The sequence below is a fragment of the Physella acuta genome, unplaced genomic scaffold, assembly GCF_028476545.2.
Source record: "Physella acuta isolate Inbredline_101_S28 unplaced genomic scaffold, ASM2847654v3 ptg001272l, whole genome shotgun sequence".
Taxonomy (NCBI): domain Eukaryota; kingdom Metazoa; phylum Mollusca; class Gastropoda; family Physidae; genus Physella; species Physella acuta.
Window position 1 is genome coordinate 172,513 of NW_026732787.1, and position 27,556 is coordinate 200,068.

General features: G+C 32.8%; 1 protein-coding gene and 1 long non-coding RNA gene across 2 annotated transcripts; one reads left to right on the plus strand and one right to left on the minus strand.

Annotated features, from left to right (window-relative positions):
- Positions 1 to 10,177: 10,177 nt before the first annotated feature.
- LOC131957857 (uncharacterized) lies at positions 10,178 to 16,420 on the minus strand. Its single transcript, XM_059322659.1, has 13 exons — positions 16,315 to 16,420; positions 15,564 to 15,718; positions 14,945 to 15,071; positions 14,485 to 14,570; positions 14,176 to 14,383; positions 13,652 to 13,797; positions 12,995 to 13,367; positions 12,302 to 12,466; positions 11,912 to 12,055; positions 11,523 to 11,610; positions 11,321 to 11,411; positions 10,996 to 11,052; positions 10,178 to 10,895 (listed from the first exon to the last, which is right to left on the minus strand). Exons 1-13 carry the CDS (start codon positions 16,391 to 16,393, stop codon positions 10,440 to 10,442), a joined length of 2,175 nt encoding a protein of 724 aa, XP_059178642.1. The 5' UTR covers positions 16,394 to 16,420; the 3' UTR covers positions 10,178 to 10,439.
- A 6,376-nt stretch (positions 16,421 to 22,796) lies between these two features.
- Positions 22,797 to 24,826, plus strand: LOC131957843 (uncharacterized). The gene is made up of 4 exons (XR_009389141.1): positions 22,797 to 23,088; positions 23,933 to 24,045; positions 24,333 to 24,390; positions 24,627 to 24,826. It is a non-coding gene; the product is annotated as an uncharacterized LOC131957843 (long non-coding RNA).
- The last annotated feature ends 2,730 nt before the right edge of the window (positions 24,827 to 27,556 follow it).

The following is a 27,556-nucleotide window of genomic DNA, read 5'->3' on the forward strand; positions in this document are numbered from 1 at the left end:
TTTAGCACAAATCTATTAAAAGGAGTTAATGAGCAACCCTATTTGATTATTTAAAAAAGGGAAATAAGTCATGGAAGTGGTTTGAATGTTTGCCTATCTTTCATACTATAGCTCATGTGTATATATTTTTTTTTACGCATCAGCATATGTCAGCTACTGTTAACATCACTACTGTAGTAGATCTGTTATATATATACAAACCCACTATAAAGGTGCACTTAAAACAACATTCATGAAATAAAAATTAATTGTTTTTTGTTTGGTTGGAATTGGGCCCCTAGACTACCTCCCCCCCCCCCCCCCCCCGCATTACGGGGTTTGGCGGCATGGTAGTTCTGCCCCTGGCGTTATAACAAAGAGTGGTCTAGAGCTGCCATCGTTTACTCAAATTTTTATTGCGTTTTTTTCTCATCAAAGTCCAGTGTCGAAATAAACAATAATACTAATTACAATAATAACAAAACCGATATGTCGGAAACCATAATTTTAATAAGATGTAAATCAGTTACAGTTTTGTCCTTTCCTATTGCCAATTTAAAACTCAGTCGCCACAGAGCTAATCTGGCGAATATTTACTGAAGCTGTTCTCTACTGAAGCATCAAACACGTGCAAATAGTAGTCTGTAGAGAAAAATTTTAATTGGTATTTTTTCTGGGAAAAGTAAGTTAACTCTGCTGTGAGATTTGACTTAGATTTAACGAAACTACTGCATCGATGATTTCGCCAAACGTTATTGTTAATATCTTTCAAAGATATTTATCTCTAAACAAGCAGTATTTGCAATCTTAACTTTCCATAGCATGTTCTATATTATTATGTCCTTCTACGTCGTGCGTTCTTTGTTATCAGATATTACTTTCTGTCTTAGTGACACATCACATACTTATTGAGCATACATAATTCGCACTTACATTCTGAGCTTTGACCATAGTAAAATATAATTTCAAAGTAGTTAGGGAGATTCAGAGCTCTCGATGATAATGATGTCTAATACTTGAAAAAACAATGTAGGCGAATCTTAGGCCCAATTGTTTGGGAAATTCTAAATGCTGTGATGGTGCGTGTTGTTATAAAGAATCTGGTTTCGAGATGTAGTAGCGTAGTTACGAAGCAGTTTGTTGGCGATTTGGTAGAGTAGCTAGATGATCTTGCGTTTGCGACCAGTGACTTAGCAAGCGGGAGATGGTGAATTTCTGGCCAATTTACTTGGCGAGGAAGATACTTATTCGGCAATGCAGCTAAACTTGAGATATTCTGGGTCGATGGTGCAGCGAAGTAGTTTAGAAAATTCAACGTAACTGGGTATGTAAGTTACGAATGTAAGCTTTTAGTTGTAATAGTTTTTCCCTGTTTTCTTCAAGCCTCTTGTGTGCTGTATCGTACTTAACATGCTTTTCTTTATCTTTTTCATAATTCTTTAGAGTAAAATTAATTCCTAAATAAAAAGCTAAAATACCTAATGCAGATTTGCTATTAAGTGCTAGAAATCCACCAAGTAATAATGATCCCGTTAATCCTGCAACGCAATTCGCTCTGGCTATATTCTTGTTAGATTTGTCTTTTAAAACTTCAGTATCAATAGTATCATCACATATTTGTTTAATCAGAGCCTGTTGCTTTTCACTAAAGAGCCTGTTGCTTTTCACTAACTTTCGACAGCGTCTTTATTTTACATTGAATACGAACTGCCTTTTCACGTAGTTTCTCTAACACACCAGTTCCTCTATCGACAATTTTTATTTCTTTCACTAATGTATTAGCTTTAGAACGAAGAACTGTCACGTCGATATTACATTCATTTTCAATGGCATTCACAGCTTCATGAAAAGAACAAATCAAAAAAGATAATTTGCTTTGTATGGAATTTATTAGTTCAGGTAAATCCTCATCAATCGCAATTTTTTCCCTCAATAAGCGACATGCCTCAATATAGTCGTGTGTGTATGCAAAGGGAGGAAGCTTGTAATATCTTTTCAGCCGTTTCTTTAGTTTTAGCTTTTTTTTCTTGGAGCCCGGTGTATCAACGTTACAAATTGTGATGCCATCGTGTCGTATAGAAAAAGATAGCTTAGGATATGTTTTACACAATCTTTTACCATCGGAAGTTGAAAATACTTTGCGCCCAGTATCACATTGCCAGTTGAACATTTCCCTTCACCTGTTTTTCCCAATAGTAACAATATCAACTTGAGCCCTTTCGGAATATCGGATGAAGCCATGAATATCTAGAGGCAAAAAAAAATTGAGATTAATACAAAAATTATACCTAAATGGCATTCGAACTAAAGTAAAGGTAATAATGCTGAAGTAGTTTACCGAACCCGTTGAAGTGTAAAATTAAAAGCTGAAACTTCGATTTCAACAACAGTTTTGACAAACTAAGACGTAGGCCTACATTTTAATTTCCTAAGTTATTTCAAGTAAGTTTGAAAATAAAATGTATACTTTGCAAAATATACCCACATGCAATAAATTAGTTTAATAGAGTAGGGAAACCAATGATTTTGTTCACTTGTAATTAAGGATAGTGTTTTTTCTAAAGTTACATTGGTGATTTCAAAATATAACTTTCAACAACACCATTGGATTTGAGCTCTTCTAAAATGAAGTCACACCCCAACGAAGGACGAGGCAGGGGTATGGGGTGGGGGGTGGGCTGGGCGTGATCTGTGCTTCTATTACGGTTAAAGAATAGGAATGATGTGCATCTTTGGTAGGCAAACCCTATTAAATTGTGAGCTAACTAAATGTTTATAACGCCAGGCAAATTATAATATATATATATATATATATATATATATATATATATATATATATATATATATATATTGATACATATATAATATATACATATATATATATATATATATATATATACATATATGTATATATATATATATATATATATATATATATATATATATATATATATATATATATATATATATATATATATATATATATATATATATATATATATATATATATATATATATATATATATATATATATATATATATATATATATACATATATATATATATTATATATGTATCAATATATATATATATATATATATATATATATATATATATATATATATATATATATATATATATATATATATATATATATATATATATGTGTTACGGTCATAGCCCGAAGTGCGGCCAATACGCGGATTGGCCGCGCCAATGGCTTTCTTTGCCAAAGCCCGAAGAACTTAGCACTAAGATATTTTTTCGTACATTGGCCGGCCAATGCGCGCACTGGCCGGGACGTACTGGCCAAAGTCCGAACCGCTTAAACTTGACAGCGTATTTTGTACATTGGCCAGCCAATGCGCGCACTGGCCGGGATGTCCTGGCCAATGTTCTATCTAGACTAAGTTGTGATCGCGTTTTCATTATTCTGGGTGCGGTTTAATTGTAACGTATTGTTTAGCTCTTGCTTGTATAGCATTCTATATGCAAGGCGACATGGATCAAAAATGGCCGTCAGACCATGAGACAGACATAGCAGATGGCTGTCAAAAGAAAAAAATGTAAATCCATGTTAGTTTCTATATATGGGCTACAACTGTATGTGACAGCCTCCTCCTTGATGACAATCATCAAAGAACAAAATCAAAGACAGGCGGCGTCACCGACCATTCGCAACAAGACGGAATGTTCAAAAGACTTTCATTGTTAGTTGAACAATAGTGTCCAAGCGACTTGTGATTGCGTGGGCGTCAGAAACCATATTTCCCCAACAAATGAAGCAGGCCCACCACCGCGCCTTGACTGGACTGCATGATAAATACCGACAGAATTTCCTTGCATTCCAGATTTCTTGAGAACATTGAACAATAAATGGAGGCTGCCATAAATGCAACGACATCCTGAGCTAAAACATCTGCTGCCGTGGCGGAACGTCCAGACCAGTTGCGTGACAATAATGTGGCCAACAGATTCTGTATAGTTTGTGAAAAACATTGTAGTGCAGCTCATTCTTGTGGATCCTGTGGCAACGATGTCCATGCTATTTTTGGAATACCCAATGAAGCAGACGAAGGGTACGGAGGAAATATTACCTGCGGATTGTGTCACAACAAACTAGACATCATGGAACACAGGTCACCAGCTCATACTAGTTAGCAAACTCAAGGTGCTAAGATGCTTAAAACATCAAATACAAAATTTAAAGAGGCTGAAGTGGGTGACAATGTACGTATCCGTGTTCCAGATGTTGACAAGAGGTCGAGGTGATCCCCGAAGCGTGATTGCAGTTGTCATGAGCGTCGAGGGCGGTTTTTACGAATTAGGAACGGAACATGGTGTTCCAAAACAACTGTATGCTAGAAGTGAGTTTTCAATTCTGCACGAAAAACTGCTCTTATTGTCGTCAGTTGGCACTGAGGAAAAATCACTACGAACCATCGCATCTTCACAATCATTGACTGGGGGCCTAGGTTACACTCGCTGCAATTGCACAACCAAGTGCACAACAAATTGCTGCAAGTGTAAAAATAACAAGCTACTATGTAATTCTAAATGCCATAAAAGTTCAAATTGTAGTAACAAATGATAATATTGATTGATTGAGACTATAGTACAATAAAAAATTTGAATGTTTCTGTCATTTACTATAATTAATAATCAATAAAGACTTAATTTCATGATCCTTACGGCATAAAAAAAGCCAAAATCTGCTCACGATCTTCTAATTCAGACTTTGGCCGGTCGTCCCTAGCCAGATGATCTTCTAATTAAGACTTTGGCCGGTCCACCATGGCCAGTCCGCGGATTTGCCGACTTCGGGCTTTGACCGTAACATATATATATATATATATATATATATATATATATATATATATATATATATATATATATATATATATCTGTATAAAACTTACCCCAGTTTAGATAAAGGTGAGTTAATTATAACGTTCAAACATTGGAGGGACACATTCTGTGAAGCTTTACGTAAGTGGATGTTTCCACCACAGCTGTTGGATCTAGGTTTTACAGTTGAACAACACAATAGGCAAGTCATGTGACGTATGGAGGTTTGGGACTTCCCCACCGTTTTATCAACAGTTGCAGCACACTAGCAGGTGTGGTTAGTTTTCAAAGTAGCTGAGGTAATATGAATATTCGTCTTATTTGTGGGCGTATTTCAAATAATTGGGTGCTCTTCAATGTTCAGAGTCACTAGATAGTTATTTCAATCTAACAACTAGTTCAGACTAGTTTAATAAATTAATAAATTCAAATATTCAGTGTATAGAAGACAAAGGCAATATGTCAAGTTTTTGTGTGAAATTGATGTACATTTCTACTTATGTTTTCAATAATACAAGCTACAATAACATTAATGTACAGTGTTTGAAAAGTAAAAAGCAAATATTTTATGAATGTTGAAACATAATATTCTGCACTATTTTAATATTGGAATGAGATTTATAACTCATGTTTCTCGAGATTATATTTTTTTGGACATACTGCATTTTTTTGTGTATATACTCGATATTACCAATACAAAGTGTCGAGCAAAGTGGCTTTCTTTTGCTTTTACTTAATATCTAAAAATGCATTCAAATATCTCTGTATATGCCGAGGTCATTGAAACAGATGAGCTCTAATACAACTGCTATATTGACAAAAAAGGGTAACTCAGAAACTGACCAAATGTTTTAAAATAAAACGTGAGTGATCTCCCTTAAATTTTCTTTGTATATTTTTATATATCAGCAAGGGGAAAGCCACTTCTAGCTTGATCGGGGCTACAGAAATGACTTTTTATTATTTTTTTCAATACCTGTATTGTTTATACACTATAGAACCAAGTGGAAAGAGTTGCGCACCAAATAATCTTAAACAATATGTGTATAATAGAATGAAAAATGCTACTTCCGGTCACCATTAAGGAAACACAGGGCATTTTCAGTCAAGACAATAGGATGCTGTACCTATGTATAAAAGGTGTTCTTTCTAACTGAAACTATACTCAATCATCAGTGTCTTGGAAACCAGTTCCTGAAGCCACTCAACAAGTTTAATTATTTGTACTTACATAGGGAATTTCGGCTTCCTAACAGTACTCGTTACTTTCGTTTATCGAAATCATTCAAAAGTTGATAGAAACTTACGAATTCAATGTTATGCTTACATGTAACATTTTGTTGCCCACCTAATTCAAACGGTACCCAAGTTATTGGCTTTTGAGAAACTGGAAATGGAGCAGTACCACTTCTGGTTACCGGAAATCGCACACAAGTTTACAGAGATGTACAACTTTGAAGCAATCTACTTACATAAGCACAGTGTGTAAGACTGTAAGAGCGAAGCCAAAGGGAACTTTGAATTTAGGTCATGGGTCAGGCTTTACTTTAAAATAAAGATGGCTGGTCTATGGGAGAAACTCGATTCTAGATTTTATGTTTTGATGTTAACTAGAGAAAGATAGTAAACATAATGAAATACATACCTCTATTGGTGTTTCTATATGTTTTAAATTGAATGAGTTTCGTAATGAAATGAATTAATTAAAGTTTGATAATATATCCTCGATGTGTAAGCTGCTACTCTCATTAGGAGGCCTAACCTCCTCAGTCAAAGACTTAGAGCAGCAGGCAACTTCCTGATCTGCAAATTGTTTTTTTTTTGTTGCCTTTTTTATGCCTTTCCAGCTCACTCTGCTGCCCCTGCCTCTAATCTTTCAACGCATTATTGTGAAGAAAGACTCTTTTTTTAAGGCCATAGTGGTTTGCAGCTCTCAGGTAGCCCATTTCACCAATGATGACCTTTTCAACCGCAGCTTTCATTCCCTCCTTGTCATAGGCCGAAGTTTTTCATTTTTAAATGCGGACCATTCTGAAATGAGAACAAAATTAAATGTTAGAAAGTCTAATTACTAATGTGTGTATGGGGGATGTTTAGCTATAAATATTGCATAAATTATAATAAACAATGTAGGTACAGTAAAAATAATATCAAACTATAGGGTAAGGAATTGCCCCACACCTATTATTGAGAAAAAGAAAGTATGCTTTCCTGTTCTAAATTAATGGCTAAATCTAGCATAATTAATTGTAACCAATAACAAAAATGATTAAGCTATCATAAAATCAATAAATAATTGACAGCAAGTGTAATTGCTCATATTTTAAATCTCTCCCACCTAACCCCTCTGTAACACGATTCAGGATAAAACCATTATGTAAATAACAAATAAACTTGTCTAACACTAGATGTTAAACCACATCATCCTTGGCTTATATTCGGGACCAGCATTCACGGGATTTTTAATAAAAGTTGTAAAGATTTTCTAGAAAAATGTTACTATGTTTTCTAAGAAAACAAGCATAAATCTTACGTAATGATTTCTTTTTCGAGAAAACGGTATGACAAAAATAACATCTTGTGGATTCAAGCGTACAAAGTAGGTCAACACATTTTGAATGCTGCTATACACAACATGTCGGCATACAATGGTCGAGTATCTCCGCGACGATCTTTAAGACAATTTTTTTTTCTATTCCGATGTTTAATATTAGCACAACTTTTATATAATGAACACGAGTTCACTGTAGTGACAGACATTCCCACACACTACACAGATAATGTAAATAGTCAGGTCTTCTTCCTTTACTATAGAAGAAGAAAGTCGGGTACAGAAAAAACAAGTTAATAAAAAGTCTATTGACAATTTAAGCGTAATTTCCTTATGTTATCCATAACAATTTTTAATTTTTTGTGACCGAACGAAAGGATATTTTATTGCGCTAAAAAAAAGACAACTATATTAACCTATATCAACGGAAATAGTTTTATTTTAACGAGTAGGCCTACACGATGCTCAGTTTTTAAAAAAGTAGTAAATATCATCCTAGGCCTACACGATGCTCAGTGTAAAAAATTAGTAAATATTTTTTTGTGACCGAACGAAAGGGTATTTTTGAAAACTTTCTTCGGCAATATTGTTCTAAATTATGGCAGGAATCGATTTGTAAATGTTTCAAGTCGCTAAGTAGTCTGGTTGCCGAGATATGGGCCAAAAACCGCATTTTTTTCGAGATTTTTTGGCTTTTCCGGGAAATCCAGGAAGGAATTTTGGGAATTTTTTAGGCCCACAATCATCCTCGGAACTTGCTTAACATATTTGCTTTTGGAACTAGTCCTCGATATTGCTTCGTTGAGGAGGAGATACGACTTAAACCTGCGGACACACATCCATTCATTGCGGACACACATGCATCCATCCATCCAGAAATGACGAGTTAATAATCACAATTCCTGTAAGGAAATTGCGCTAAAAATTAGACGTTTGTACATTACGTTCAGTGGATGAAAGTACATGTCAGAAAGAAATATTACTATTGTAAATATGTATCAGTCCTCACAAGCCGATGATAAAAATTTGTTTAATGAATCCAACATGGCAAGGTAAACCGAAGCTGTAAATTACATTTCTGAGGCACACAAAAAACAAATTACAATAATTCAAACAGTAAGAGGGTCAGAGACACTTCTCTATCGGAGATATAATTAAATAATGCAATATTTCCATGTGCATTATGTTTTATAATAAAAAGAAGATCCTAAAACCGACAGGATATGTTTTAAAAGCATAGGTGGATCATACTGCTACGCAGAGTTTCTTTCAAGCAATCCCCCAACCTATCAGAAGTACTCTACCGTCCCCCCCCCCAATCCCCCGCTCTAACGAAATATAATTGTACAAAAAAATATACTTTTACCAGTGTCCGCTCCCGCCCCCCCCCCCCCCCCCCCCCAAAAAAAAAAATAAATAAATAAATTGTAATATTAACAACAAAGTATGCACAAAGAATTTAATAAAAACAAGTTAACTACAAGAGTAGGCTACATGGCTACATGTGAAATTATCAAAATTTAAAAAAAGGATGAACTACATTGACCATAAAATGGTTGCAAACGATACAGTTAATAAAATAAAGTCTGTAAAAAAAAAGGTACCTCTCGAGTCGGACCCAACAGGCGTGCTTACTGATGTAAGCGTTAAACTTAGAGCTAGTAAGATAGTACATTCTGAGTTTTCTCCCCTTATATAAGCCTGATGTGAACCAGTCTAATACATCTAAGTAGTATATTAATCTGCATTATATATCTTCGTCAAAGCATGCTGCGATAACTAAGAGAAAAGAGCTGGGGTGGAGGAAAGAATGCAGGTAGCTTGGTTGGGTCGTTACCAAGATCGCAGTATAATAGTTTTACCTCACACCCCTTGCCTTGCTAAAAAATTTCGTGGTGACGCAATTTTAGCAAAGGAATAAAACAAAAACAAAAAATATAATCATGTGCATTTCAAAAGTACAGGCAAAATAAAATGTAAATGTACATTGTCTGACGACAGGCAACAGTATTTTAGAGTCGGCCAGGTTTGGCGAAAATCAGACATAAAACATTACAATTATTACAAAATTGCAAACATTATGCCTTGAGAGGCTATATTAAATAAACATTGGTATATGTTTTAAAATGTGGCGCTGTAAGAAGTGACATGGTATTTTATAAGTTTTTACATTTAATAAAAGTTATCAATGCAAAAGGTTTGTTAGTAGGTTATCTGTAAAATACAAGCAAGTCAAACAAATAAATGAAAATATATAAAAACACCAAAAAAAACGATATTTAAAAAAACATGATCAAATTAAAAAGATTTTATAGGGAATTTTGTAAAAAATATCACAGTTAGCCTTAAACTGGTTTAATCATGTATTATCTGAGCAGCTCAAATCAAAGCGATGTTAAAATTGAGCTTAGTGCAGTCTTAAGACAATACACTACTTTCAAATTACATCTCACGTCAAACTAGCTAAGTTATGCTAAATGATTAGTCGAAACTGAATATAAAGCTTTTAGGAAAGAGTAAATCGCTTAGGAGGTAGTAATCGGAACACCAGCTATCATGCAGATAACTTGTCTCTCGATGACTTACGCTGGTATCCTTAAGCCATCAGTTGCTTCATTAAATTATGTATATGTTTCTTTCGGTCGGCCAGTGTGAACATTACTACTCTTAAATTAGCAACGTACACAGTAAGCAATCGTGTATTTGGTCACATGTGACCACTCCAGGTTTACTTGCAGACGATGTAAGTCTAAGACCTCCAACCCCCCCCCCCCCCCCACCCCGGTAATGATTCCACAATTTGATGGCTCTTGGCTCTTAAGTAAGGGGATTCATCGAAGGGAAATAGATTTTGTCGTGGGAAAAGAGTTCTTTCCCTTAGTGATGACAAGAAAAAAGTATTAGAGCTAATATCAGTTGATAGCTACTTAACCTTAAGCTTATTTAGCCGATATGGAGTCAATCAACAATAAACTAGCCGAGTTTTTTATAATGAAAGAGAGAGAGAGATAAAGCGAGACAGAGGCACGAAAAAATACTTGTCCTTAAGTTTGTAATATTTTTAAAACTCTACATGAATGTTGAGCTCACTGCTGCTCACACTTCCGTTTAAAACATTAAATTTATCATCACTGTGTACTGACACTAGATCCTCAACAAACTGATTACCATAGATGTGAATGTCATCATTAATATTTCGCACGGTTTTGTCTTGACTGGTGGAAGTAAAATCTAGACAACTTGACACACTTTCTTCACTGTCGTTAAAGACGTTAAGTGTTTGCTCCACATCACCAACTTTGACTTCAGTATTTACTGGGTTACAGTTGATTGAGAGTGAAGAATTGCGGATCTTCGTGAAGGACGATATTTCGTTTAAAGAATTACACCGCTTATGTGAAGATCCGCTGGAGCTTGATGCAAACGTTTCAGAGCTCATGTCGATGCCGCTGTCGTTTGGTGATGTGGCACCGCTGGTGTTGGGAGAGACAGCAACGGTGTTGCTTATATTTGCGCCCTGTAGAAATATTTAAAACGTTAATTTATTATAGATTTAGAAAAGTGAACATTCACTTGTGATATTTTTTGTTACGTTTTTATGTTTAAACTCAACCCACCGATGTAGATATTTCTTCCGTGATTCGGATTAATGATGTTTCAGCCTCGCTAACACACTGTGTCGAAATATTGAATAAATTTAAAATACATCTTTAAATATTTTTTTACTTGTAATTTATGTTGTCAAATCTTGATTCGTTTGTCTTTAAATACACGTTGAACAAACCAAGCTTTATATTAGCTCCAATAACAGTAAGATATTTTGTTGTTTAGTTTAAACACCTTCTTTGAAATTTTGTAAATATGCGTTTTACAATTCTAATTTAATTAAATTTTAGTAAGATACTAACATTGATAAATATATTTAATGTTTATAACACTTACCAACCACTGTAACTCTTCCGTAGCCTCGAATTCTTCGGTTATTTCTTCAATCCGGCGTTGTCCTTTCTTACATTTTGTAAATCCTAACCAGCTGAAAAGTATTCAAGCAATAGATTTTTTTAACATTTAGTTGTATTAATATGTGGATGTTATTATATTAACAAACTTAACAATAAAAATGGTTTTTAAAAGTGATTTTTACCTTGATGTCACAATTAGCAGTATTGTCACAATGACTACAGGGATGATCACAAAGAAATGTTTCGCATCCTCAGAATGGGGGTACTTTCCTTAAAATAAAACACTTACTTACAAATAACTACATAAAACACTTGGGTAAAAACCGAAACATTACTAGGAAAATTGTGACTACATATGTGATGATGTTATTTGAATGGATATTTTTCTCCGTGTAATATGATGTATGCTTAGGTGGTATTCGTTTAAATTTGCAATTCGTAGATTTATAAATTGGTATAAGCTACTTATTATATTCATTTATTTATTTTTATTTTTAAAAGTATTGAAATTGTATAAATAATGTTCGTGATGTAAATTTTAAACGAAAAAATAAAACAATGCAAAATTTACCCTTGAAAAAATTGAACACCGGCCCAAAGATAGCAGACACATTATTCTGACCAATCACATCGATGCACACAATTTTTGTGTGAGTTGGTACGACGCAGTGGACGTCGTCAAAGATCTTATTGCTGAGGTTAGCAATTTGTTGCCCTTAAATAAACAATAGATGGCTACTCAGACTGTATAAATACATTATTTCAACACTACATTTAAGAACGAAGAGAATATCAATATGTATACTAAATTAAGTGAAAAAAATCTTTGCCAGTTAATTTTTATTTTATGTTATATATATATATATATATATATATATATATATATATATATATATATATATATATATATAATAGCGTTTATCTAACGCATTACAATTGTGCACAATTCAATCCTACTTACTGTCCTTATCACAATTAGGACTTGATGAAGAAAATACTACAAAATATTTAGCCATGAATTGGTGCGGACTTGGTTCACAATTTTGCATAAATGAAAGACGTTGTATATTGTTATCTTCAGCCGACACATGTAGTTTAGTGATGTTAAACTTGACATTTGCTAAGGCTAGAAAATATGTTATATATTATAATTTATAATAAACAAAATAATCAAAATTTACGTCTAAAAATATTAAACAATTAGTATTAATAGGTAGAGTCTTTATCATCATTATAAGGCTAATATCTTGTAATATTAAAATCTACAACTTATCTAAAAGAAAATTTTAGCGTGTTATCTAAAAAAATACAGATACACGTGTAACTTATAGTGATCACAGGACTATGCTTAAAATACCTATATTAAATTTTTTTAACTATAGATACAGATCCTTGTTATAATTATACTGTTATAATGATTTATATAAAACTCGGTCATTAAGTCAATTATAAATTGAATAGACAAGCTGTGGATTATATTACTTACATAAATGCATTATAACAAGATAAGTATTTATATATATTTTTTTAGCATGATACTCGTATATTTTTAAAAATCAATGTTGCCCTTATATACTAATAGTGTCGTATACTTACAAGATCCATGTCGTTTAAACCAATGTTGTCCTTTAAACTAATAATGTCGTATACTTACATGATCCATGTCGTTTAAAGTCACCAAAGTAACAATTTATCGGGACTATCGATGTCCAATCACCATCAACCATCACTGATATAAAAATTATCTTATTTTTCATTTCTTCATAGATCAAACGGTATTCTTCAACATTCGATGAGCAAACACGCTTTGAATTTCGCAACTTTTCAAATTCACTTTTGTCAGCAAAATTAGAATTAATTGAAATATTTAATGAGTCGTTATGATTGTTAAAATAAAAAAACTGCATTTCAACGTTGTGAGCATCCAGTTGACACAAACGGCTGATGACAGGAACAGTAAATTCATATATCGGGTTGCCCTTATCGCTAACTTTATCCAAATCAAAAACTTCCGTTACCAATATCTCCTGTAATAAAGAAAATATTTTACATGAAAGTTCTCTTTTTTCAATTCTATATTGACTATTTGTCGTTGATTAATAAAACTTTAATATAATGTACCTTAATGTACCTTATAATGAATGTGTAAGTCTTCGAGGTGTTGCGTACATTATGTAGGGCTAGTTAATATTTGCAATTTTAACCAATGAAAAGACACGGGTAAAAGCAGTTTTTTTATTTCATTTTTTTAATAACCTTACATTTGTAAAATATATTTTTTACATCAAAATTGATTATTGAAGTGACTCACTAGACAAATATCCTGATTTAAATGGGTTCCTTCCTCACATACTTGTATGGCTATTTTCTCAGCACCACCAACGGAGCTAGAGTTCACATATATTTTCACTTCACCTTCTTCAGAGAACTCAGCTGCTGCCAAAATGTCAGGTGGCTCTGGGAATATTTTTAAACATTATTTCTTTTTAAACTTAGATTATGATAAACATTGACTGATACTGATACAGTTAAATATGTTGAGTAAAGTTTTAAAAGGTTATATTACTTTTTTTATTAACAAATGTGCTAATCGTTTTAACTTATCTTTCACATAATATAAAATCAATATAATTTAGAAATCGAAGCTAAAGCAGTGATTGTTTTTAAAACTATACAATTTGTAACGTGTTCTTGATATATAAATTTATATATATATATATATATATATATATATATATATATATATATATTAAGCACTATTTTCTAGGTATCAATTATTTTTAAATGAAGATTTTTGGGTGTCGCCTTACTTTAATTTATCCAAGCGAAGTTTACCTTTTTTCTTGATAAGCATTTCGGAATAGTTTTGTGAGATACCGATTTCATTTTCTGCCCAAAGTTTCACTTTAAGCGCATTTGAATATCGACCGTCTTCAATCATTGCAAAACTTTTGCTTGTGTTCAACTTGTAATTCCATTTCCCAGAAGAGACCTCTATAACATAAATTAGTTTTGCGCCCCCATGAGCTTCTTGTGGTATTGGCTGTAAATTAAACACGACTTGGTTGTTTAATGCCGTAAGGATATTTTTTGTGATAAATTAAATTAGAATATTAAATTGGAAAAAGTAACAGCAACAACTACCTTCCATGAAATGCAAATGTCTGTATAGTCATCTTTTCGAATCACAGCAAAACTAAAAGGATGTAGAGCTGGTGGATGCTCTGGGACTAGATGATAAACATATTAGTTCATTATAAAAAAAATGTTGCTTTTCTTAAGCTGGGGGTACATTAGAGATGTCTTTTATATCCTAAAATATATCATTATTTTATCCTTTTTCCTTTTATTTTTAAATACTGAATTATATTATTAACGCGTAAAATTAAAACATGTGTAACAGACCAACATTTATATTTTTATATTAGTTTAATACAACTGAAATTTAACATTTATAGCATGTTAAGTATCATAAAAAGCAGGTATTGCTATTTTGATTTAACAAAAAAAATTATGTAAAATGAAACCATAAGATAAATAAAATATAATTAACATTTTAACTAACCGTTTTTGTCGGTAGTAAACTCAATGGATAACGTTTTACTATGGTCAACTTGTGTGCTCTTCCTTGCACTGACCGTGTAATTTGTAAACGGTGCCAACCGTGATAGACGAATAGCAACCAAAATATTGCCGTTAACATAGTGCAACTCGCTTTTATTCATCTTAAGCTGGAAAGTTGAAATTAAATGAATAAGGCAATTTTAGTATTCTAATCATTTTAATGCAGCTATCTGTGTTTAGCAGTATCATTTTTTAAAAAAAGCTATTAACAAAACTGCTTCAAAATATAAACACACATCATAAATATGTGTTTTAATGTACTAAGATTATGACAACGCAGGCATGAATTTTATTTTTCATCACCTAAAACCTTGTTAAATATGTTTATCTCTAAGTATACACATACATATATATATATATATATATATATATATATATATATATATATATATATATATATATATATATATATATATATATATATATATATATATATATATATATATATATATATATATAACTGTGCCATTAGTAAGAAGTTTTATTTTCTTTTAGTATAAATAAAACAATCAAACCTCTTAAAATGGTAATGTATTATGTCAACATATTCTTGTTTTTAAAGAAAAACTGTTTTTTAAAAAATGAATAATTGTACTTACATTAACCATTCTATGAGCTACATTTTCAGCCAAAGAAATTTCAAAATTTGTCAGCGGTGTATTTTGTAACTTTTCTTTGCTAGATGCTGGGTTAAGGTTAAATTGACGAAAATATAAGATGGCGTCCTTAGCTGTTTTATTCTGCAGCGCTACATCTGTCAACATACAGTAGCATTTAGTAAACATGAACATTTTTAAATGAAATAAAATAAGTTGTGGACATAAAAATCAGCAGTAATGTATTTATGTTATCCAGTTTATATATTAATATGGTGACACCTAATGATGAGTACAAAAAACCATAAAACTTTAACGTAACGAGCATATTTGCTTTTTTGTTGTTCTTTTTTCCAAATCAAATGTAATTTCTTTTTAATAATGAATAATTTGCTCTAACAATCTTCTTCTTTGTTCATAATACTTATATTGGATTTGATTTTCTCCAACACAAATTAGTGTGGAAAATAGAAAACAGAATTTAAAAATGGATCAAACTGCCATTCGCTCTGTTTCAAAATATTATGTGGTGTATTTTTTCTGTTGTTGGCTATACACTTTCCCTTAGTGTTTGTCATTCAGATCAGATGCTAAAAAACTTTTGAAATGAAGGGCTGACCTAAGGTTAACTTTTGAAATGTGTCTGAAGTAATGTATATATTAATATATATATTAATATATATTACAATATAGATAGATAGATAGATTAATATATATAGATATAGATATAATTTATTAACTGACGATACCTTACCTATCAACGCATTAGTTGTTGAAGAGGTCAAAATCCAGCAGTTAAACCATATCATATAATGATTGATATTGTACTTCATGTTTAGCCTTTTTCAGATGACCACATCACACTCTCTCATTCTATTAGTAAAAAGTTTGCCGTCTGATTCTATTCTTTTTTTTTTCAAATATACATATATATATATATATATATATATATATATATATATATATATATATATATATATATATATATATATATATATATATATATATATATGAAATATATCATAAATAAATCTACTTCTTTATTTTTTTTAGTCTGAAAGTGACACACTAAATTATATTGGTTTTTGTGTGTATTTATAAGTAAGTTATATATGTAAGTTAAATATATATATATATATATATATATATATATATATATATATATATATATATATATATATATATATATATATATATATATATATATATATATATATATATATATATATATATATATATATAAGGTAAGTAAAGTTTCCCTTTCAAACCTGACGGTTTATGGGGCAAATGAAGTAGAGTTCACATTTGTCTGTGACCTCGGCATATGAAGAGATAGTGTGGTCAGCACTATGCCCAGCCGCCTTTATTTTCCCTAACGTGAGTTAGGTACCCATCAGAGTTGGGTGGACTCAGGGACGGTCTACTGACTTGAACCCTGATTCGAACTCGAGACTTACGGTTAGCAGTCCAGCTCTCTACCGCTAGACCACTCCGTCCCTTATATATATATATATATATATATATCATTTAATATTTCGTAAATTCACAGAAATAAATGAATGAGTGTACACCTAAATAAATGTAACTAGAAGTGAAAAAAAGCGTCCTGACATAGCCCTGCTATTTATGTAGGCCGTAGTGGGCACTTCTTGTCTCTGACATATTTTCAAATTTGTACAATTACTTTTAAACTAACACCAATGTTAACGTACACCTTAAACATGCGTTTATTTTAATTATGTACAAGAAAACTATATGTTAGGATTTTTTTTTTTTAATTACTCTTTGCCATGTAATTATTGGAAATTCCTTTTGCGCTGTAATAAATCGGATTTTCCCGTATTGATCGAGATTTTTCTTTGCAGTAAATAAAACGGTTATAAGATACTAGGCAAAGTGCCTAGCTTCGCTTAGGTTTTCAAAAAAGTTGAGAAATTGAATGATTAATTAATAGGCTGTTATGTTAAATGCTAACGGCCTAAATTTATTCAGTGGGGTACTTTTATTGTCACCATAACTTGATGGAATATTCGCAAACTTATTACTCGCAAGGTTATTAGAAGTAAAAGGGCTTCCATAGAAATTATCAATCAAATATTATATTAAATTAATTTTGCTATTAATTTTACAATTTCAATACAATTTCAATACAATAGAAAACTTAATTTATAACAAAATATCTATTTAAGACAATGCTACACTTTATGATTTTTGTTTTTTCTTAAAAAGAGTATACAAAATATTAAAAAAATTGTTACATTAAAAAGTTACCTCCCCTGTTCATAGACCAAATGACCAAATCTCGTATAATGAGAATTTCACTCGCAGTCATTGTTTATGCTGACCAACAGTTTTTCCATTCGGCACAGTAATCTATAGAGGTGTATGCAAAAAATTAGCCAGATATACTGATTTTAAGTACCCTAAAATCCGCGTTGAAATTACCCTCTTTTTTTTTCCCATAAAATACAAAGGGAAATACAACTGGTCAGTTTTGACCCATTTAACGAATTTTCCCGGACATGGCGAATATTTTGTGACACCCCAAGGCGTTCTCCTACCACCTCACACAATTTCAAGGTTGGTCGTCGGAGGAAATTTTTTTTCTTAATATAGCCCATATAAGGCGCCGGTCAGTCGAGGTCAGTTTTGACCCCCTCTCCGTAGACTTTTCGGCAAACCGTCACCGGCCCTCGTGTTCTATCGCCCCAAGGCACCATCGTGTCAACTTTGACGAGCCTGCGGCGCCGGGAAGTGCCCTATTGGGCACCCGACCACTTTGCTTTATATATATAGATATGTTGGCTTGTATATTTTTTATCAAATAGATTGGAGACTTTTTGGGCTATAATTATTGTGCAACACTTTGCCAAATCCAACACCTTTATAAATATTACATATTATTTTTATTCCGCTATACTGGATAGTAGGCCTATGTATATCTGCTACTTTAGATTAACAAAAGACTTTAAATTATTATTCTTTTATATAACAACAAGTATTTGAATAAAATTTTATCAACACTATTTTATATAGATTTTCACAAATATTATCATAAAATACACAGATATGGCTTTTTATGAGTAATATACTATAATCCTAACATGACACTTTTGCCATTTCATTTAACCTTTATAATGCCTCCGCCATCCCCCCCCCGCCCCCTCATTATACTTACCTATGTTTATCCATTCTCGAAAATGTCTTCTATAAAATGATAACATTACATTTAATGTACCTCACAAATACCGGAATGTACCGGAATATATCAACTAAGAGCGTTGGTATGGACAAACGTACGCCCCTTCAGCAGTGGCTTAGCTAGGATTTTCGGGCCCCTATGCAAAAATTATTATTGGGCCCCTACTACGTCAAACTGTAAATTTTGTATTGTATACGTTATTATTGAGTATTTATACGGTATTATTATGTAGTATTCCGTAACATAAAATACCTTTGATTTTATATATCTTTTATGTAAAAACAAACAAATTAACTGTAAGCCTGTAACATGAAGTAACCTAATACAGTAGCATCACAGGGCAGGGGCCTCACAATTAAAGCGTGACACCATGACGAAAACTCGTAAAATACTACCGTCAAAAGTGTTTTATTCAGTTAAAATAATATTATATTAAGTAGAGGGGTAGCACTCCACCGAAAATGCAAAATTGTTGGACATGGTGGGGGTGACACACACTAAACGCACCGGGTGTTATCAAATCTTGTGACGCCACTTACCAAATACACATTTTAAAAAGTTGCTCATGATTTATTTAGATTTTTTTTTTCTTTTTTATAAGTTTGCAAAAGGATTAATATGTTCCTTGAAGTCCATTTTAGTTGCTTCTATATGTTCAATACTTAGGATGACCAAGTTACTGACCCAAAGAGAATATTTAAAACTGGTTTCATAACATCATCATAATGAAGAGACTTGGGGCGCCCAACTGTATACTACTGCCGAGGCGACTGGAGGACACCCCTTATTTTCTTTAACCATTGATTATAGTAGTCCTCCGTATCCCTATGGCATGGCGCTCATAAAAACACGTATATGTGCCGTAGTTCTTACGTAGGGAACCCGGGATGCCGGCTAAAGCACCTGTGCAGTTTGACCGTTGAATTAAGCAGTAACCCTGACCACTTGTGCAGGACACCCAATTAACTGACCCCAGGTGCTAAGAAAGCCGCTGGGAAACTCTGGATGGCAAACTGAACCGCCTTACAGCCAGGGCCAGGGGCGGAACTACAGTGCCGCCAGACCCCGCAATGCGGGGGGGCCCACGCCATTTAGGGGCCCAGAGCCGACCATAATACATTTGTTTATAGTTAAAAAAAAAAGTAAATTTTCTTTCATTTTTGACTTGATGGTTGTTTTGTAAAAAATTACCGTAGCTGCGGTTGGATTATCTTTATTCTATAGACACCACCCCACGCTCTTGTTTCATCTTTTTCCCTTTGTTTTTAAACAACTTTGAAAGCTGAGTATTTCTCCTACAATTAAACTTATCAAAGATAAGCAAATGTTCAAACCACTTCCATGACTTATTTCCCTTTTTAAAAAAATTGTCAAATAGGGGTAATCATAAGCTCCTTTTAATAGATTTGTACTAAACAAATTAAAAAGCAATTACTTCTCTTAATTATTATTGTTTTATAAGTAATTACTAAAGAATAATATTGTATAAAAGGGAAATGTATTGAAATGTATTAAATCAATAATATTTTAAACATTACTAATATAATTACGAGAAAAACATAAAAATAAACATAACACGAGACACCATTACTTATACAAAGCTTTCATATTTTATATTATTTTGACCGACAGGATGATAAGAGGGCTTCTATCAAAAATTAATTAAAACTGATTTCACAAAACACGCTAATGACTCCTGCTGTCACTTGCATTTGACCTTCACCTCCTTCACTGTTATGCCTTTCAATTTTGTATAATCATATACATGACATCTTGTAAATATTCATTGTGTACATTTGTAAAACCTTTCGTTTTCATTTGATGTTTGAAATTATGTCTAGAATTTGATGTTGATGTACTTGTTTTAAATTGCAAATAAAAGTATTTAAAAAAAAAAAAACAAAAAAAAAAAAAAAAAACACGCTAATGCACTTACACACATGACATGATGTTGAATTTTTTTTTTATTGATGCTTTTCAAATCCCGAACAGGACAGCAATGAGTATCCTATGTTCGTATTATGTGATTGCATATATATATATATATATATATATATATATATATATATATATATATATATATATATATATATATATATATATATATATATATATATATATATATATATATAGGGGGCCTAAAAAAATTTTTTGCGGGGTGGCCCTTTTTTTCTAGTTCCGCCACTGGCCAGGGCGCTGCCCTCCGAACGAAATAAACAAATATTTAATGGCAGAAAACTTTATTGGAGTCCGAGTTTCTTTCTGGCTTCTCTTCGAGGAGGAGGCACTTCTCCTCATATGTGGGGTTATGATAGGAAATTTCACGGTCAGTAGAGGTTTGTCTGAATTATTCTAAACGACTTCCTTAATGTTTCTTGGCATTTGTATTAATGCATACAAAGACAATAAGATAGACAAACAAAAATCTTTAAGTAGCGGCATATTGATTGGAGATATATTAGATCAACAACAAAAGTGTGATTTGTGTTAAAACTAGTAGAAAAACATTGACACGTTTTCGACTTTGCTTGTTGTGAAAACACTGTCCACTGCTGTTAACTAAAAATGGCTCAATTATAATCATGGACGGATGGAATTTCGTTGAGGACTGAGAGGGGAAGGGGGTGAAGGTTTATGTCGGTGGGGTAGAGAGTTTTTAGAGATGCGTATAAATTTGCGGGTGCCGGATGTGAATCTCACAAAAGAGTCAATGTTTAAGTTTATCTATAGGCTTAACGGATAGCCCGACAATGCAACAATGCCTGTAGTGTTATTAATACCGATGGGCCCTGTACAACCCCTCCCCAGTAAGAAAGGTCTGGGGGCCTTTTTGGAACTTTTGATTACTTCTACAGTAGAAAAGAAACTGGATTTCCGTTTTCTTTTCAAAATTATTTTTATAATACAAATATTGAAATTCCAATGTAAAAGTTTTTAAAAATTTAAGGAGGTAAAGGGCCCCTATTAGCCTTGGGCCCCTATGCATTGCTTACGCTAGCTTTACGGTAGCTACGCCACTGTCCTTCAGCTAGGTTCAAACAACTTCTTGTCAATATTATTTACATCTGATTAACCAGAGAGCTAAATGATAAATCCGTTTTTATGTCAATGTCAAATAGGCTACTCACAGCTAATAAAAAGAAGTTTGTCCACAAAAGGAATGTGTTTATTGTAGATAGTGGGTAATTCGTACCGCCAAAAGAAAGAAATTAACGTGTGTGTTTTCTCTTTCTCTCTCTCTCTCTCTCTCTCTCTCTCTCTCTCTCTCTCTCTCTCTCTCTCTCACTCCACCCCATGCGAATGGCTATCTCTGTTTCTGTCAATGATCAGATCACTGAGTAAGTAATAGATATACCTGTGTGGATCAGCCGACTAACTCAATGATAATTGCTCCGACTCTAAGCATTTTGAATCTATAAATAGAATAACAAAAGGAAGGAAACGAAATTTTAAACAGATTTCCGCCATTACAAAAATAACATGAAACCTACAGTTCACGACACATCGCATAGGAATTTAAAATAATTATTAGGCCTATAGGTTTAATACATATTGCATAGAATATAGAAATTTAGATCTAGTGTTCTGGTTAGTAGTTATTTCATGTTTATTAGAATATAGTCTAGATTCTAGAATCTAATCATACGGCTGCATAAAAAGAAAACCCGTCTAGATCTAGAGAAGCGGAGGTAAGAAGGTTAAATTAGTAATTTACATGATTTTTATTGTAGTGTCACTGTTTGTTAGGCCCAATTATTAAATCTTTAGATCAGAGGTCAAGCTTGATCATGTGTGGCATCTATTGTGGTGCATTGGAATGAAAAGCCCATATACTTAAATATAGAATCTAGTAGGCCTATACTATAACTGTACTGCCCTATACTTTAAATTTGTTACCACAAGAAAAAAGCCCATTTACTATTATTAGTTATAATTAAATTAAATTGAAATATTTGTTTATCTTTATAGGTTATAGTGAATGCATGCTAATGAGCATTATTCAAGCTGCTGTTATATTTAGGCTTATAGGCCTATATACTCTATAGCTTAGGTTATATACTATAGACTATATATTATATACCAATATTGTGCATAAAACTTAAAGCATGTAAGCATACACAATAATAATTATCATTAGACCTATAGTAACTAAGACTCGTACTATTTAGTACTACTTTAATATTACCTTTAAACTATTAGGCATAATGAAATAATGATTAATGATTTCAGTGTTTTCCGCACTCGAGAGGAAAGAGGTTGCAGGGAACTTAGAGACTAATCTTTGCCAACATACTGGATTTCAGGTGATGACAATAGGAGCAGATAGTATGCGGCTCAGTTAATACTAAAAACAATTGATTTTAGTAATCAGAGTTTCTTCCAGGCATCTCTTCTGGGGGGCCGAAGCCCCCCCCGAACAATTTATACCGCCCCCCCCCCCCGAACGAAATGAAATTTATATAATTTATATAGAAAATATATACTTTTAACAGTGTCCGCCCCCCCCCCCCCCCCCCGAAGAAAGTTTACCGCCCCCCCGAAAATTTCAAGTGCCCCCCCGGAGAAAAAAGTCTGGAAGAAACACTGTTAGTAATTAGTGGTAAGCTCTTTTTTAAAATAATATATTATAACATGGTATCGCAAAGGTTCAGGTTCTCCAATAAATGGTAATTAGAGTCAGGTTTTAGGACTAAAGTTTAATGCTTGGTTAGTAATATGCATTAAGTTGGGAAAGACATAGAAATGGAAATACATGGAATTTAATGTTTTCATTCGCAAACGTTACTATTTAAATTTTTTTAGGCCTGCTATTTATTGCTGAATAATAAAATCACTATACTTATCCACTATATTATTTTTAAATAAAGTGAGTTTAGAGCAGTCGAGTAAATAAATTTAATAGCAAGACATAACTAAAATTTACAATGAATATATATATATATATATATATATATATATATATATATATATATATATATATATATATATATATATAAATTGATTGCTATTTTATAAAAGTATGTAAATCACAGAATAAACATTAGTTTGTATTGTGTCTTCAATTTAACAAAAATGCTACTACTTTGATGGATTGCACTAAATAGGGGTTAGCTTTAATTTAATAATTTGTGAGATATTCTTGCTAATCTATGTGTAAATTGCTTTTCAGGACTATGAGTGTGTGTTTGGCCATCCAGATTTCATAACTACAACTGATGTTCAATTACAAGGGATATTAATCAGTCTCTGTAGACTATACACTGTGCCTAGTTTCATCCTCAGGTAACTGTACTATAGGCATAACCCATTTTTTAAAGTAATTATTATAGCAAGAGATAGCATTATATATTATAATAAATATAATGGATTTTAATCCAAAATATTCTATTAATTATTGTCTTTTCTTAAATTCTAATAAATCAATGAGTTGTACAACATAGAGGGTATTATATTTGAATGATAATTGAAACACATATTGTTATAGAGCTCAAAACTATGTACTTATCTAATATAATTAATATACTGAAATAGTTTTATTGAAGCATATTATTTCATATTTTACCACACAGAGACTGATGTGTAAGCTTAAAGTAAAGACATCAAATCAAAGTATCAGCTATCAAGAAGGTAAATATTGATAGTCTACTTCATTAATCTTCAATATGAATGAACACAATTTTAAATCTATAATCTTTGCTGATAATGTTTGTTTCTTGTTATTCATAATATTCAGTGCTTTATCTTTTCAAAGTAATTAGTTATAGTAAAGAAATAGTAGAGATAGTAATATAAATTTGTAATGTATTTCTCTTGCTAGTTCCACAAAAGAATATATCAAAATATTTTGTCTTTATTTCATTTAGAGAAGAACATTCAAAATCATATTGTGATACACAAATCAAGGAAGTCTATGACCAGCATTATGATACAGGCCAAGAAAAAGCTGGATATTTGATTGGAAGGGTGGCACAAAAAAGATGGGTTATCACTAGGGAATCAAGCTCGGAATACAGTTCACTGTTGGGACATCAAGCCAAATACCTTTAAACTTATTTGAATCATTTTTGCTGTTTATTATAATTCATCCAATTGTCTTATTAAATATATAAATTTATATATATACAAAATTCCTAATATAGAATTTCTAAAAATGTTTTATTATAATATTTAAAAATGAAACAAACATGTTCCCAGAACACAGCCACATAATGTCAACACGTTCCCAGAACACAGCCACATAATGTCAACATGTTCCATGAACTCACAAAATGGCAACATGTTCCCAGAACACACAAAATAACATTATGTGCCCAGAACACACAAAATGGCAACATGTTCCCAGAACACACAAAATGGCAACATGTGCCGTTAACAATACTTCACTTTTTCCTTAACAATTTTACAAGCATGTAATAAAGCCATAAATCTTTACTGTGGATATAGCCAATAAATATGCAATTTGTAGTTTTCAATGCCTGTCCCATGCATATTATTTAGCCTAGTGTTTTGGGCCTTGCTTCATTTACTCAATAAATTATATAGGCATGAGAATTTTCATTTTAATCTGCAAAAGCTACATTCTGTACATTATTATTTTCAAACTACATCATATATTTTTCTCTTCTCTGATAAAAAATATTCCTCATATTGTTTGTGTCAAGTATTTTTTATTTTTATCTATGCAATGCTATATTCCTATTTTATAATAATTACTTTTATACAAATTCTTTTGAAAACTGTTCTTTATTGATTTGTATCATTTTCTTTATTTCTGAAAAATAAAACTTTGTTTAGAAATCCCTTTTTTTTGTTTGTGTACAAATTAATAAACATAAATACCTACCAGGCATAATATCCAGCAACACTAAACAATTAAGTAGGGCCTTTTGTTAGTAATGGTAAATTTTATACTAATTATTGTGATTTCTCGTGGCCACCTTGTTCTGAATATCTTCAACTGTGTCAATGTTGCTACCAACTCCAATAATTAAAACTGAAGTCATTTACTATGAAGTAAAACTTGGGTGTAATCCAAATCCACCCAGTTGCCGGGGGCAAGGTACCAAACATGATGTCCAGTAGAGGGTTAAGAAAGTATCATTATTAAATCACTATTAAACCCCTCCTCGCCTACGCCATTGCTTGTACGCATATGGACGTTATCGGAATTCACTGTATTGCTTATAAGTCGAAAATGCGAAAAAGACACGTTTAACATTACTAGTTTGAAGAATAACATTCATGTTAGCCGAAACAGATGTATTCTAAAGTTATTTAAATTCATTTTATTGTTCATTACGATTATGTTGTCGTAAAATATAGACCTATTTAAAAAAGCATACCTAAAAAGTGTTTTAACGCATTTTCTTCTTAGAAAAGCCTCACATGCATGATATCATTAACATTACGGCAAATCAAACCCTTTAAGAAGCCCCATCAACCATTCAATTATTACGATGGGCAACAAATAAAACGCCCGCATCAAGGTACAGTCCTTATGCTATCGACATTAGCTCAACCCCGGCAACTAACGTGTCCCAAAACCAAGAATTGAAATCTTGACCCATTATTCTGATTAATTAATGGTTAAACATCTTTAGGCATCTGAAAACATAAGTTTTTAATCTAGTGTACTCAAAAAGGAACAACATAAAGCTTTATGCCGCCTTAAAAACCCAATCCCATGTTACGCAAGGAGTCGATAGAGAAAGAATAAGGCTTTGAGTCAGAACAGGCAAAGGCTTAGATAACTGCCAAAATACCTAATCTGTAGACCTCACAAGTCTAGACGATATATTTGTGCCTCTGTGGTCAGTAGGCACATAAAAGAGAAAAGTAGAGGAAGCAGAGGTTTAGCAACCTATTCCGGCGCCCGGGGGCGAACTATCACTGTTGTGCCAACCCTATTCAAGCGCTGGCAAAAAGGCGCCCATCCCTACATACACTCCCCTATATAAAATAGTTGAGGATATCAGTCATGTATAAATCTGTTTTCTTAAATTTTACTGAAGAATGAGGATTTTTAAAAAATTGTCAACCCCTTTTGGCGCCCCATACGATCTGGGGTCTCTGACAGGAAGCAATGCAATTTTTCTCCATAAAAATAAAAGCCAGATGCAATTTGACACTGTTCGTACGAGAGTCATCAAATTTTGGGGAGTTGGTGAAAAGAATTTCGAGAAAGAAAAAATTTCTTAAGTGTGGCACCCTGGGAGGGTTCGATTTTTCTCATTATACGATTATGAGCTCAGAATCCAGAGGGGCTATCTCATCAATTGCGGTCATAGGTAATACTAGATTCAGCAGAGGCGTAGCGAGGGGGGCGGGGGGTACATATTTCCCCGGGCGCCAACCTTAGGGGCGCCAAAATGGGTGGGAAAAATTTAAAAGCTCATTTTAGCTACAGTTTTGCATTATAAATATTTTAAAAATACGGGGGGGGGGGCGCCAAATTGAAAATTTGTCCCCAGGCGCCAGGAATGGTGCTACGCCTCTGAGATTCAGTGATAAAACTACACCAGGTTCATCCGCCAGCTCCCCGGCGGTTGAGTGGCCCAGAGCGGCCAAGACCCACCTCGGGCGATACTACGGTTTAGATGGGCTACTATAAATGTTCACTAAGTAGAATAATGAGCGCCCGCCGGCGCCCTGGCAGTTCGCGACAGCGAACGCCCCGGGCTCTACAGAGAGTGCCTCTTTAAAGAGCACCCTACAATAGGGACACGGTGGCACACGACATTTTATAATTAAACCGAATTAGGGGCGCTCCTGCGGGAGTATAACCAGTGGCTCC

Coding starts and splice junctions, on each gene's coding strand:
- LOC131957857 (XM_059322659.1), bottom strand. CDS start 16,393: ATGAAGTACAATATCAATCATTATATGATATGGTTTAACTGCTGGATT. Junction 14,384..14,484: donor ACATTTGCATTTCATGGAAG/GTAGTTGTTGCT, acceptor TTTAATTTACAG/CCAATACCACAAGAAGCTCA. Junction 12,467..12,994: donor CTTTAAACGACATGGATCAT/GTAAGTATACGA, acceptor CATATTTTCTAG/CCTTAGCAAATGTCAAGTTT.